The 14,435-nt window shown below is 46.9% G+C and overlaps 1 protein-coding gene across 3 annotated transcripts in view; it reads left to right on the top strand.

Moving 5' to 3' along the window:
• vps13d (vacuolar protein sorting 13 homolog D) overlaps positions 1-14,398 on the top strand; it is a 35,243-nt gene extending 20,845 nt beyond the window's left edge. For all 3 annotated transcript variants that reach the window (XM_037481098.2, XM_037481099.2, XM_037481097.2), the window contains exons 37-69: positions 207-296; positions 460-600; positions 684-809; positions 1,646-1,751; positions 1,934-2,086; positions 2,289-2,424; positions 2,501-2,548; positions 3,088-3,238; positions 3,349-3,565; positions 3,644-3,891; positions 3,965-4,156; positions 4,233-4,359; positions 4,519-4,661; positions 5,028-5,158; positions 5,404-5,579; positions 6,175-6,298; positions 6,409-6,644; positions 6,737-6,839; positions 6,987-7,144; positions 7,258-7,366; positions 7,480-7,650; positions 8,715-8,819; positions 8,894-9,043; positions 9,596-9,745; positions 9,858-9,954; positions 10,044-10,192; positions 10,741-10,875; positions 11,404-11,571; positions 11,650-11,782; positions 12,162-12,357; positions 12,519-12,650; positions 12,722-12,962; positions 13,418-14,398. In XM_037481098.2, coding sequence (XP_037336995.2) covers positions 207-296; positions 460-600; positions 684-809; positions 1,646-1,751; positions 1,934-2,086; positions 2,289-2,424; positions 2,501-2,548; positions 3,088-3,238; positions 3,349-3,565; positions 3,644-3,891; positions 3,965-4,156; positions 4,233-4,359; positions 4,519-4,661; positions 5,028-5,158; positions 5,404-5,579; positions 6,175-6,298; positions 6,409-6,644; positions 6,737-6,839; positions 6,987-7,144; positions 7,258-7,366; positions 7,480-7,650; positions 8,715-8,819; positions 8,894-9,043; positions 9,596-9,745; positions 9,858-9,954; positions 10,044-10,192; positions 10,741-10,875; positions 11,404-11,571; positions 11,650-11,782; positions 12,162-12,357; positions 12,519-12,650; positions 12,722-12,962; positions 13,418-13,549 — 4,874 coding nt within the window. In that variant the 3' untranslated portion in view covers positions 13,550-14,398. The remainder of the gene's footprint in view (positions 1-206; positions 297-459; positions 601-683; positions 810-1,645; positions 1,752-1,933; positions 2,087-2,288; positions 2,425-2,500; positions 2,549-3,087; positions 3,239-3,348; positions 3,566-3,643; positions 3,892-3,964; positions 4,157-4,232; positions 4,360-4,518; positions 4,662-5,027; positions 5,159-5,403; positions 5,580-6,174; positions 6,299-6,408; positions 6,645-6,736; positions 6,840-6,986; positions 7,145-7,257; positions 7,367-7,479; positions 7,651-8,714; positions 8,820-8,893; positions 9,044-9,595; positions 9,746-9,857; positions 9,955-10,043; positions 10,193-10,740; positions 10,876-11,403; positions 11,572-11,649; positions 11,783-12,161; positions 12,358-12,518; positions 12,651-12,721; positions 12,963-13,417) is intronic.
• The last annotated feature ends 37 nt before the right edge of the window (positions 14,399-14,435 follow it).

Here is a 14,435-nt window from a genome sequence, read left to right as displayed (position 1 = left end):
CCGTTCTGATGGAGCAGTGAAGCAGTTTTATTTGCTCTCATCAAACAAGAACCTCATTCAACCACACCTCTAACACCACAGCTTTCAGGGATTAACTTGTAATTAATTATTATTATATTAATGAAGTATTCAACAGCTACTTACACAACCAACAGTGCTTCACAAAAAGCAATCCAAAGGTTGAGTACCTCTATTTGTCCTTGCAGGGCTCTATGTGCTGCAGCGCATTGGTTCCACTCAGGAAGGAAAAGCCAGCTTCACTCTGTCAGGAGACTACTACAACAGAGAGCTGTCGGGTACCATGTGATCATTTACTGCTGCCATCACTGGCTTCATCCTTCAATGATACCGAAATATACATGCTCTCTTTGATTCATCAAAATAATAATAATAATTAATTGGTTCTGTATAGATGCATTTGGTAGGACAGTGACTCATGTGTGTGTGTCTGCATGGCAGGCTGGGAGCCCTTCATCGAGCCGTGGCCCTGCTCTCTGTCCTGGCAGCAGCAGGCCGCCGGCCGCCTCCATCCTCCCCGTTTCAAGATGGGGGTCCGAGCCAAGCAGAGACTGGACATCAACATCACGTCCGTCCTGCTGGGTGCGTAAAAGCTGCAGCGTGCTCCTCTAGGCTTTCTCTACACGGACCACACAGCTACAGTACTACTTCTCTGGTCCTTGCAGAACAATACAACACCACCAAGAGCGCCTGGATAGCTGATTACTGTAAGGAGGAGGAGCACACGCCCCAGCCTTCGCCCCCCCTGCCCTGGATGGGCTCCTCAGTAGACCCACCCAGCGTCGAGCAAAGTGAGTTACGAGAGAAATCTCTACGTAAAGAGGAAGTCCTTCACAGAAATACTTTATTTGAATGGATGAAATGAAAGATACCAAATATTTAAGATTTCAAATCCTCTTCATCTTTGTGCTAGCAGATCTTTTTATGCTGTTATCTCTGTAGTACTTACTACTTAAGTAGTTAAGGTGCCAAGTTATCACCAGTATCCCTGATGCACATCTGGTTCTGGTTTAGAACACACTGACCTTTCATTTTAGATGTAATGTTATATGATGGCCACAATCATTTTAATCATACAAACAATCCGGTTCTCTTGTGTAGCTCAACAGTGGACATACAGTATACTGTATATGTATATGCCATCCCTTACTAAGTAACCTTTGACCTGTTCGGTATGACAAAATGAGTTCCTGCCCCGCTGAACGTTGGTCAAACTGTTTGAAAAAAAAAAAAAGAAGGAAAATCCGTGCTAATCCAGTGTGACGGAAAGTAAAGCGCAAAATGCTGTATATGGCATCATTTTGTTCAGTTACTGATTACAAATGTCAATTGATCTCATCAAACATGAAAAATGAAAATAATTGTCTAAAAAAGCAGCAGGAGCAGACATTTCATGACTCTCCCCAGTTTGGGTAAGGAACCCAGTCCAAGAGTGTCAACTTTTTGTCGTGGTCACTACTAAGTGACGCGTGTTGTAAAATGGTGCAGTTCCCCTTAAAATGACAGAATTCTGTTTTTTAGGTCTTGGAAGAAGAAAGCAAGCGCATGGCCGTGCACCACTAAAGTTACTAATAACAATCAAGCATACCTCCCTTCTTTCTGATTCCCTTTCCTTTTGTCCTTCCAGCTGATGTCAAGCTGTCCAAGAGGAGGCAGCCGTTTGTGCCGTTCGCTTTGCGCAACCACACAGGATGTACCATGTGGTTCGCCACTCTGACTACAACCCCCACAAGGTAGGTGCAAAACTAAACTCTTTGTTGTCTTTTTTGTGTTTCTATCGGCTCAGCATTTGCTGTGATGATTTTGGATCATGCCAAGCTTTGGCTGTGTGTTGAAGATGTGTGATGTCATTGTTTAACTTTGGAGTGAGAAGAGGAACTCTCCTCCAATGAATGTCACCACCTGTTCTCCACAGAGTGGCCCTTTCTCACAGCAGTAGTGCAGACTCCATCTCAGAGGTCCACGGCCCGGGAACGGATGACACTCACAACATCAGCCAGTGGAGGGAGGTTCTGCCTGGAGAGGAGATTCCTTTTGAGTTTGAAGCCCGCGAGAAACTCCGCCACCGGTATAGATAGGAGTCCCATTCAATGAGTATAAACTGTCTAGTTTGGCCATCATTACATTTAACTCTGCATTCATTGTGGTGTGCATCTGTCTGAAACTGGAATGGTTGTCATAAACATATTTCACTTTAATATGTTCTACATCAGCTTGGTTAAAGGAAAGTGTAATGCTTGAGATGATTATGCATCACTCCTCCTATGCAGGCACACTCATGAGCTGAAGCTGCACCAGCTGCTGGTGCGTGTGTGTGGATGGGAGCAAGTCAAGCCGGTCTCTGTGGACAAAGTGGGCGTCTTCTTCCGTTACGCAGCCCCAGACAGAAACAACTCGTCCAATACTGTGAGCACCAAACTGTGAAGCTGCATTCATGAGGATTCCTGACGAATCAGGGTGAAACTCTAATACTCCTCCACAGGTTGGCAGTCCTATCAGCAGAACCAACATCATCCACCCGCATGTTTATGTGAGTCTTTAAGTGAGCGTGTGCTGCCTCATTATACTCATTATACACCAGAAAACCAAATAAAGTAATACAACTGTTTCCAATAGTGTTTAGCATGAACTAATAAAGGCCCGGTGTAGTGGATGGATGGAATTACCTGTATGCTAATAGTTTAGCATACAGTCTCTAGACATTAGGATGATAATGATGATTCAAATGTCTTTTTGAGACAGCAGAAAAGCTCAGTATGAGTTTAAACCTGAACTGCTTGTAGGATGGGACGATTATCGCAGTAAAAGACGCTGACAAAAGGGTCGTTTTTAAAATACTGGAAGAAAGAACAGACTCGCAACGTTTGTCTATTCATTCATCCTTATGAAGGTTTTTCGATGTAATGTAGGTTACTGTTACGGTTAATGTAGGTGCAGTGGTTTCAGTATGTTAACCCCTTTTCAGGAGTATATATCATATATTGACCTACATCTGGATTATATAATGAAACAATGGTTTTGACCAGGATAAGCGCAACATTATATTTTGATATCGTGCCATGCCCTCAGTTCTCGGCCCTGCCTCCAGTCAGAGTGGTCTTCTCCATCACCATGGAGGGAAGTGCGAGGAAGGTCGTCAGCGTCCGCTCTGCCCTCATGGTGAAGAACCGGCTAGATGTTCCCATGGAGGTCAGACTGGACAGCCCCTCTGCTCCTGACAGTAAGACACTGCTCCATTTCAGTTCCTTTGACTAAGCAGCATTACTTCAGGTACAGCTGGTGTCTTGTTGTGTCCTTTAAATGAAGCCAACTGTATCCCTGGCTTAACAGAACCAGTGGTGTTGCCGCCGATCCTTCCTGACCAAGCCTTGGCGGTCCCACTCCACCTGACGTCCTGGAGGTTGCAGGCTCGACCCAAAGACCTGGGCTTGTTCTTCTGTAAGGTTCCCATCCACTGGACCAGTGTGGACCGGCCCGGAGACATCAGCAGCAGCAAGAGGGAGTGTCAGTCTGCAGACTTTGACGATGGCCTCAAGCGCAGCTTCAGGTGAATAAGATAGCCGGACACTGATGAGTTACTTTTTCCTATCTGGAAGCTTTCCACTCATCTCTTTGTCTCTCGCAGGTTTTGTGTGGTCATCAAAAAGGAGAACTACCCCAATCAGCAGCCTGCCAAGACGGTTTCTGGCAGCGCCAAGCAGATCTACCGACAGCCCGGCCACACCATCTACCTGCTGCCCACCATGGTGCTGGCCAACCTGCTGCCCTGTGAACTCAACTACTTCATCAAAGGAACGGCCATCAGAGGCGCCCTGAAGCCGGGGAAAGAGGCCGTGCTTCACGGCGCCGACACCTCCCAGAACATGGAACTAGGTCAGTACGAGGCCAAAGGCTTTCCCTGGCTAACGACGTTCTCCTTCTCACTCTGGTGTTCATGGTCCTCCAGGAGTTCTGCTGGAGAGCTTCCCTGTGTGCAAAGAGCTGCTGATTCCGCCCGGCACTCAGAACTACGTGGTCCGCATGAGGCTGTACGACACCAACAAACATCTGCTCTGCCTCACCATCCGCATCGTCCTGCGAGCACAGGGGGCCCTTAAGATCCTTATTTCGGCCCCCTACTGGCTGATCAACAAGACCGGTAAACGTTGTTTCTACAGAAGCCGGCGTTGGTGTTAACAACTAGTGTAGTTACTTCAAGCCCCCTTCTCCCACAGGTCTGCCGTTAATCTTTCGTCAGGACAACGGCAAAGCAGATGCTGCTGGCCAGTTTGAGGAGCACGAGTTGGCTCGAAGCCTCAGTCCGTTGCTGTTCTGCTACACGGACAAGGAGCAGCCTGCTATGTAAGTGAAAATAGATAATGCATTAGCTGGTGAGTGTTTTTATCGTAAAGGATGCATAAGAGATGACCAGGGCCTGTGGTTTAGTGTGATCCAGCCACTCCACCTCTTGATTTGCATCTGCCGTGTCCTTACATTCCCTGTATTCCCTGTCGATGCCAGGTGCACTATGCGGATCGGTAGAGGAATTCACCCTGACGGAGTTCCCGGCTGGTGCCAGGGCTTCTCCCTGGACGGAGGCAGTGGAGTCCGGGCAGTGAAGGTTATCCAGCATGGGAACCGACCTGGCCTCATCTACAACATCGGCAAGTTGGCACACACAAACAGCACAGGCATTAAACCAAACTAGTGCCTGATAAACATGTTGATTGGATGCATGGGATCTCAGGCTTGGTAGAGGAGAATGACATGCTCAGCTGCAGTCTATATTAATATATCTTTTCTTTCTTCATAATATTCTCCCCTCTAATGATGCCAATGAAAGGTCCGGTGCTTCATTGCAGCTTCTCGCTGGCCCCTTTGCACTGAATCTACATAGGTTTCCTGCAGTGGCACACAGATAATCATCTGGCATGAAGCAGCACTACCAGACTGTTCTCAAACTGTTGCTATTCAAGCTAAAATGTCTCTGTTATTCTTGGCATTGGTTGATCCCTCTATGATTGACACAGGCATCAGCGTGCGTAAAGGGAAAGGACGCTACAGAGACACTCACATAGTGACATTCGCCCCACGCTACCTGCTGGACAACCGCTCTACACACAAACTGGCCTTCGCTCAGAGAGAGTTTGCCAGGGGAAAGGTGAGAACTGGACTGGAAGTTCTGGTAGCTCATTGGTTGATAGCATCCCTGGTTCAGACTGGGTTTAGGACCTATCACAATCACACATTCCCTCTGATGCCTTGATTAAAGTGAACGAGCATATATGACTACAATAACCACTACAAATACTCAGTGTGTATGTGGTTCTGTTATAGTTTGTCCAACAGGAGCATAATTAATGTAACACGACATCATTTAGTCATTAGTGAATACATCTGTTCTAGGGTACAACCAACCCTGAGGGTTACATCTCCACCCTACCGGGCTCCAGCGTCGTCTTCCACTGGCCCCGCAATGACTATGACCAGCTGCTGTGTGTGCGACGCATGGACACCCCCAACTGCACCTGGTCCGGGGGCTTCGAGGTCAACAAGCCCAAGTCCTTTCACGTCAACATGAGGTGAGTTACAGATATACAAACCTCTCCAGCAGCACATGTTGCTATAAAGTTACAGTGTTGGAAATGAAGGTTGAAAGTAGAAGTGTAACCATCGTTTCCTCATTTCAAAGCTGAATGTCGCCTGATACCATGAACTCCTCATGTCCATCTAGATCATACAGGTTTCCATTAGTTAATGTGTGAGGTTTAACAAAGAGACTGAGACTGAAAACAGGAGACTGGTGGTAGTACTGACTATTACCACAGAGGGAGACAAGGGTTCCAACAAGCAGAGTCCCGACTATAGATCCGTGAGGGAGACAAAGTTGGCGGTGCTATGGCAACACTATTCGTTGCTTTGAGCTATGAGGAAGAAGGGGGGCGGAGGCCTGAGGGTATTCTCATTCTGTGTAGAAAGTCTATGGTCTGTATGGTTGGGTTAGGTTTGGGCGCTACGGCCAAAAATTCACATCACAGTATTCTGCATAAAAAAAGGGCCAGACAATCATTTAATATCTGAGCTCTGTGGTGGTCCCACTATGTACTGGTGTACTGGGTGTTTTTTCCACCACATTTAAGTGTTGGACAGGTTGTAAGTGGACCTTGGTTTGAACAGGGACACCCTGGGGAGCTGTTTCTTCCTGCGGACGGAGATCACACTGAAGGGTGCCACCTACCAGATCTCCTTCTCTGACGCTGACCAGCTGCCTCCGCCCTTCCGCATCGACAACGTCTCTGAGGTGAGCCACAGCAGTATGAATTACTTTCACTTGTCTCTCCATGGATGAACCATTTTGGGCCTCCCAGGACACACAATCAGTGAATAGATGCCATTGTTTGGATCCATCAGGTGCCCATCCAGTTCTGGCAGCACAGTGTGGCTGACATCCGGCTGCACACTGAGGTGAAGGCAGGCTCCGTGCTGGACTACGCCTGTGATGAGCCCACGCTGCCCCCCTACCTCACACTGACTGTGAAGGGAGCCGGTTCCTCAGAGGTCACGTCGGACATGAACTTCTTTAGAGAATACAACAAGCTGTACTACGAGAACTTCATCTACATCGCAGCCACTCATACCTTTTCTCTGTATGGACCAACAACACAAATAAACTCCTATTGACATTTTCTATACAACAGTATTGGACATAAAGCTGAGCAGCAGGCCTTTGTTATCGCAGGGACTTTGAGAAGAGGCCTGTTGGAAAGAAACGCCTGGTGAGCTGTGCTGAACTGGTTCTGGATGTCAACACCAAGACTCAACGTGTCATCCTGAAAAAAAAGGTACAGTTTTTAAGTTCAGATGAAAAGAGCTCGTGCTGCTTTGTCTCGTCGGTATCCTGCATGTTTAGAGGGAAAATAGTGAGTTCATCTCCTAAAACGAGCATGGAGACAAAGTCCGTTGTAACGTGTCCTCTGATCACTGGGCAGGAGCCGGGCAAGCGCTCCCAGCTGTGGAGGATGACCGGGAGCGGCATGCTGTGTCACGAAGGCTCGTCTCCGCCGCAGAGCAAGCCGGCGCAGCCGCGCCCACTGGACTCCTCTCTGGTGCTGGATATTGCCGGGCTGGCAGCTGTCAGTGACAACAGGTCGGTGGTGCGGCAGCTGTAGTGAGGCTATAAGCTTCTCCCTGGTCTCATGTACAGCTGTGGACGTATGTCGTGGACCATTTGAATGTAAGGGGTGTCGCTTTCTCTGCCAGTTTTGAGCCGGTGATGCTGAGGAGGCCGGACTCCCGCCGCAGCACCACTCAGACGTGGTATTTCAGCTCCGGCATGCTGACCTGTGGCCTGCCCCGGCTGGTAGTGCAGGTGAGTGTTATAGAGCTACTGAACGAGCTCCTCGGCTACATGCACTGCTGTCTGCTCGGGTTCTGTTGACACTTGCCTACTGGATTTTCTTTAGTTTGATTTGTACTCTTCAGGTGAAGGGCGGGACTGCAGGTCTGTATGACGGAGCAGAGGTGGTGCTGGGACCAGACTCCGGGCTGCAGGAGCCGGGCCCCGAGCACCAGTTCATCAACCAGAAGATGAGACCTGGTTCTGGCGTGCTGTCGGTCCAGGTGCTGCCAGATGGACCCACGCGTGTCCTGCAGGTGAAAACACATTGGATTAAATGAAGTAGCATCAATACTGAGCAGCAGCTGTAATATTTTTGTGAATCAATGAGAGGGTGAAACAATTTGACCAAAACTCATGAGGACTCAACGCCTGAGTAAAAGATTGTGAAGTGTATTACCTGAAAACATCAAAAGCCCCTAAAGTTGACTATTCACAGATAAAAGACACCCCCCAACCATCACTGAGCCTGGGATTCAAGGATAATCAAGTCTTCTTCACAATATGAATCGTGTCATCTCTCAATCAAAATATATATCCCGATAAAGCATATTTCACAGTACAGTAATGCTATGAATTTATATGGATAGAATTATTTTTGGTAACTTGTGTGAATTAGATATTAAAAACTACATGTCAAAACAGAATTATGTTAACATTATGTCATAATACATACGTTGTAAATATTGGGATTTACATATACTGTAGGTATTATAATAGTTGCACTGCAAATTTGGGAAATATTGCTTACACATTCTTGTTTATACGTTTCTACACTTTGTCATGGTAATGCCTCAGATTCCATTTAGATGGATTTAATTGAGATTTTATATAATGGACAGACTCAAAATAGTCAGAAATAGAAAGTTAAGATGGATTTCAAAATGATTTAAAATTATAAATGTGAAAAGCATTGAGTGCATATGTATTCTCCCCCTTTACTGTGAAAACCCTAACAAAGATCTGTTGGGACAACTAGCCTTCAAGTCACATAATTAGTAAATAGCGTCTACCTGTCTGCAATTTAAAATGCGTATAAATACATAAGTTCTGTGGAGGACTCAAAGTTTGTTAGAGAGCATAACTGAACCAAGGAGCTCAACAAACAGCTCAGTAGCTAAGTATGAAGCAGCGTTAGGTTCAAAAAAATATCCCAAGCACTATAAAATCCATCATGAAAAGAATCAACTATTTGCCGTGTTCTCTGGCAAGAAGAAAGAAATCTGCTGTGTAGTGGAAACCCAACACTGGCCATCACCGTAATAGGGAAACAAGGTGGTGGTAGAGCTTGAATGCCTTTTGACACTTGTTTGGTTTGTAGATCAGTGACTTCAACCAGAGGCGAATGATCCGGAGCGCTTCCTCCTCAGAACAGGAGAAGGGCAAAGAGGATGTGAAGAACAGAGAGCCTGAGCAGGAGCTGGAGGTACCACCAACAACGCTACTGGAGCAGTCCCACTCAGTGAGACGAGTGTCTCTTACCTTTGCTCTGTCCCTCAGGTGTTGGTGAACCTGGAGGAGGGAGTGGGCGTGTCTCTGGTCAACAAGGTTCCAGAGGAGCTCGTGTTCACTACGCTGTCTGGGATCGATGTCCACTTCACCCGAACTGCTGCCAACGAGGTGTTAGAGCTGAGCATTCAGAACATCCAGGTGAGCTCACCATTCAGCTTTATGCGATGAGACAGGGTTCCTCCGGCTCAAATTCAGACCCAAGACATCTAAAATAGTCTTAAAATGACTCTTAAAAACAATTATAAACCTCCGCCCTAATCACAGTACCTGGAGCACATCCTTGAAACACATCAACGTTTCTCTGGTGAAGGTCACACTGTTCACCAGCTTCTTCAGACTTGCATCTTAGATGTTCTCCTTCATCTTTCTGTGAATGGAAAAACATACCTTTTTCATACATGGTTAAACCACAGGGGAGCCTATATGTAACCTGACTGCGTTTTTAAGAAGAATTCATGCTTGAAGAATTAATCCAGGACCTTTTTGAACCCAGCAATTGTTATCTGCAGACTGAACCCATGTCTGACCATAGGTTTTTGATGTAGTGCATGTTATTAGAGGACACACAGTGATGCTACATTTCTATAGTCCTTATCCGCTTCCTGTCATTTATTTTCATTCACTGAGCCTTCCAGTGTTTTAGGGGGGGCAGCCATGTAAACTGTTGGTCCTTCATGTTGCGGCCATAAGGTGGACAACCAGCTGCTGGGTACCACCCAGCCTGTGATGCTGTGTGTGACGCCCAGCTCCAGTGACAGCGGCCTCAGCGAGAGCGGCCCGGCCCTGCAGGTCAACTCGGTCAAGGTTCCCAGCAGCCTCATGCTCACCGACCTCTTCAAAGTGAGTGTCACTCACTGAATCCCTCACATGACATCGCTGTATGCAACAAAAGCCTTTGTAGTGATCCAGACACCTGGGTACCGATGTGATCCGACTCATGATGTGTTGACAGCACCTCATGGTGACGGCCCGGCGCTTCACCGTCATCATCGAGGAGAAACTGCTGCTCAAGCTCCTCAGCTTCTTTGGCTACGGACAGACAGAAGCTGGTAGGTTATCAACCTCATGGTTAATGCGTGTGGTGCTGTGAGTAGGAAATGTGGTTTTCACTCAAATACGTCATGTGTAATGAATGCAGAGCTGGAGAAGTTGGATGAAAACGTTTATGAGAGGCCCAACGAGGACGCAGGACCTCCCAAACGATACTACTTTGAGAACCTGAAGATCAGCCTTCCTCAGGTCAAACTGAGTGTCTTCACCTCCCACAAGCTGCCTCCTGATCTCAAGGTAACACAACACATCCGTCTTTGCTGCTTCATAGGGAGCACCATGTCATGAGCAGCAAGGAGGTTGTCCTTCATGCTTTTACAACTGACCATTACCAACCGAAGGGTCAACGCTTCGAGACCATTGACTCCAAATGCTTTCACCGGATTTGAATATTCGTTACAACTAGACAGTTGTCTCTGTGTATGAATGGGGGTTGAAGAGCTTTTGAGTAGTAGACTAGAAGGAAGATGTTCAAGTAGAGTCCATTTATCATTTCCTTTGCACAAACATAAGGGACGTGGTTGGTCAACAAGAGCAACTCCACATTAAAAAAGCCTCTCTTGCTGAAAAGGTCATTTGAGATATTTTACACATAATAAAGAATTGTGACCATTGGAAAGGACCACCAATGGTGCCTTCCTTGGGGCTACGTGGATATATGTTTAGGGGATTGTAATACGCTCTAAAGTATTAAAACAAAAAATAACAAACTACACTAGAAAGCGGCTCTGGTAGAACTAGATGGTTCGTTGTTGTTTCAAGTGGATGTTTTCTGGTGACGGTAGGTCCTGAAAGGCACCCTGGGCTTCCCTCTAGTCCGCTTTGAGGATGCAGTCATCAACATGTACCCGTTCACCAGAGTGCACCCCTATGAAACCCAGGAGATCATCATCAACGACATCCTCAAGCACTTCAGAGAGGTAAGTGCTTCTGGGAGCCAATTGGCCTCTGAAACAATGTTAAATTCACATTTGTCATCCTCCCAAATCATTTCATTGGTGCATATGTCAGACAAGGATTTACACTTTGAGTGCACGTACAAAATCTACTATTGGGTATGGTGATAAAAACAAGTCCAACAAAAACAAAAAAAGGCGTCGTTTATAAATAATGGCACTTTTTCTCCCTTAATATTCTTTGTTTTGTGTGTTTTGTACATTTTAGATTTATGTCCTCAAATCTTTTATTTAATACTTTCACGCAATCCTCGCAGGTCTGTGTGCATGTAAATTGGTCTTGATCTTCATTCCAGATGTGCACTAAGGTTTTTTCCCTTCTCGTTGTTAATGAGAAAGTCAACCAGAGAGATCTGTTCTTACCGATCAGTCAAAGCCAATCTCATGTGGCTCATGTGGGAAAAGGTGGATGGGTGAAGTCTACAGACCTCTCCGATGTGACATAGCGGCGTGCGCCCCAGGGAGGTCATGTGGTGTGTTTCCTGTCGGTAGGAGCTCATCAGCCAGGCAGCGCAGATCCTGGGCTCTGTGGACTTCCTGGGGAACCCCATGGGCCTCGTCAACGACGTCACCGAGGGCGTGTCTGAGCTCATCAAGTACGGCAACGTGGGGGGTCTCATACGCAACGTGACCCACGGCGTGTCCAACTCTGCGGCCAAGGTACGCTGGGTGCAATGTACAGTTGTACTTAGAAAGAAGAGGCGTGTGGTGCAAACACCTTGCTGTTGTGTGGCCCAGTTTGCAGGCACTCTATCCGACGGGCTGGGGAAGACCATGGACAACCGGCACCAGAGCGAGCGAGAGTACATCCGATACCACGGAGCCACCAGCGGGGAGCACCTGGTAGCAGGGATCCATGGACTGGCTCATGGTACCTATTTCTGTGTTCTGTACAGCTAGTGGGCCAAATGCCACACTTCAACACTTCAGACCCCTGGAAACCTCACACAATCTTATTCTGGGAAAAGTCCGAAAAATATTTTTCCAGGCCACAATTTATTTGCATGTTGAGAAGCAGCACACAGAATGCTGCTAGGACGAGATACTGTCTCTGTGCCCCCCAGGCCAAAAAACGCACCAGAGTGGAAAAGGTGGGGCGACTAAAAGGACCAAAGGTCCGTTTGTGTTGATCCCTGATTGTCACATTTGATCTGTCTCATGGGGAAAGGTTTATTGAGCCTCTATAATGTACAGAATGATCAAAAAGACCAGGCATGTTGACCAGACCCGACTCCTCCCCCCACCCCCAGGTATCATCGGAGGCATGACGAGCATCATCACGTCCACAGTGGAAGGCGTGAAGACCGAGGGCGGAGTCGGCGGCTTCTTCTCTGGTCTGGGCAAAGGGCTGGTCGGCACTGTGACCAAACCCGTGGCCGGGGCTCTGGACTTTGCCTCCGAGACGGCACAGACAGTCCGGGACATGGCGAGTCTCAGTAACCACAGGTGAGTCTGGATCATGTCCCTCCACCTGTCGTATTCCACAGAGAGGTTGTGAAGTGTCGAGAGCTGAATCTGCTGCTGCATGTATTAACGTATCATGAAGTGTGGATATTGAAGGAAAAGGATGTAAGGGGTGAAGTTTGTGTTTTTGCTGTGTGGACCAGGCTCAGTGTGCAGCGGGTCAGGAAGCCACGCTGCTGTAAAGGCCCTCAGGGTCTACTGCCTCGACACTCGGCCTCACAGTCGGACGGTCAGGAGCAGCTCTTCCGACTCACTGACAACATCCACTCTGAGTTGTGAGTGTCACTCTACACTTTGATACCTAGATGGCCGTGAGCTCCATCACATCGACACTGTCTCCCTCCAGCTTCATCGCCGTGGAGCCCATCGACAGCTACTGCGTCCTCATCTCCTCCAAAGTGGTCTACTTCCTGAGGCCGGGGGACTACGTGGACCGCGAAGCCATTTTCCTGGAGGTCAAGTATGACGACCTGTACCACTGTCTGGTCTCTAAGGATCATGGGAAGGTGTACGTGCAGCTCACCAAGAAGGCTGAGAGCACCAGCAGCGGTGTGGCCATACCTGGCCCCTCCCACCAGAAACCCATGGTGAGAAGTTCTTTATTGACGGTCTCTGGATGGTACAACTTGTCTGAGATCAGCCAAACCACACGTGCACCTGAAATGGAATCTCTGCCTTAGCCTCAGTGCTACGCCAATGCTAATGATATGAATGGCATTTAGTTGTCTGCTTCAATCAGTCAGAGCAATGAGGATGGTTGTTGGTTTCCATCCACTAGTGTCATGTGAGTATATTGTGTGAGCAGCACTGCAGTCAGAAAGTCATTATACCACTTAAGAAGAAGAGTGGCAGGTGAAACTCAAATGATGAAGAACAATGTAGGTGGAGAGATAACGTGTGATGTAACCCTGCTGACAGTAACACATGAAACACAATCATTATTATTCATTATTCCTCTCTCCAGTGGAACTGAAATCCCCTTGATGTACGTCGTCAAAGCTACAGAAATAACAAGTCTTAACCACTATGGAACACTCCACAGGTCCATGTGAAGAGTGAGAACCTCGCCGTCAAGATCTCTCAAGAGATCAACTATGCCAAGAGTCTGTACTACGAGCAGCAGCTCATGCTGCCAGCCAATGAGGACGAAGACTGCTTGCTGCTCGAGTTCTGATCACATGACTTTTCTCAAGGAACCATGAATAAACCCTGAGAAGGCAACAACAACAACTTTTATTGATTTTTGTAGGCCTCTGAGTTTTTAAGTGTTTAACAAACTGCATTAAAGGCAACAGTCAGACACCTGTGCACAGGTCTGTTCACATGACCTGATGTTTTGCAAAGCACATACATGCATTCAACACGAAAACATATGCAAGAAAGTGTTTATCTGTCCTCCTCCAGGTGTTCTATGTGTTTGTGACTAGACAGAAATGTAAATAGAGCTACATAGCAATACTATAAGTGTACATACTGTATTAATTATAAAGTATGAACAGAATGTGAAATGTAACAAACTGCCTTTGCAACTATTTTGTGTATAAGAGACTATTGGTTGTGGGGTGAATTGCACTGACACAGGGAGGGGGGGGGGGAACCTGCAGCCTCCCTCCCCCAAACACACACACACACACACACTAGCCTTTTACAATGACACACCTCCTGGTGTGAGGTTTCTCCACTTTTATTTAACAACCCTTTTTTAATGAGTCCTCTTTCTATCCAGAGATGTCCTCTGAATCTCAGTGTGCACTTTCGTTTAACTTGTCTTTGGATTTGGGGCCAATCTGAGTTAGAGAGGGGAGGGGGGAGGGGGGGTAATGGACTGGTGGATGTGTTCCTGTAATGTAACGTTCACATGGATGCTGCTTCAAATAAAGCACCACAACTGCAGGACTCACTTGGTTAGACCTGTTACTTTAATATTCTGTCATTGCAGACACAAACCTGTTTTGGGAAAGGTCCCAATGATTGTCACTGTAAAATGTGTATATATATATGTATATGTTAGGGCTAATATATATATAATATTGATCATTTTTTATATATTTTTTAAAATA

The sequence above is a fragment of the Pungitius pungitius genome, chromosome 1 (genome assembly GCF_949316345.1).
Source record: "Pungitius pungitius chromosome 1, fPunPun2.1, whole genome shotgun sequence".
Lineage (NCBI taxonomy): Eukaryota > Metazoa > Chordata > Actinopteri > Perciformes > Gasterosteidae > Pungitius > Pungitius pungitius.
The sequence above is the reverse complement of the archived record's forward strand: the minus strand, read 5'-3'. Positions and strand labels throughout refer to the sequence as shown.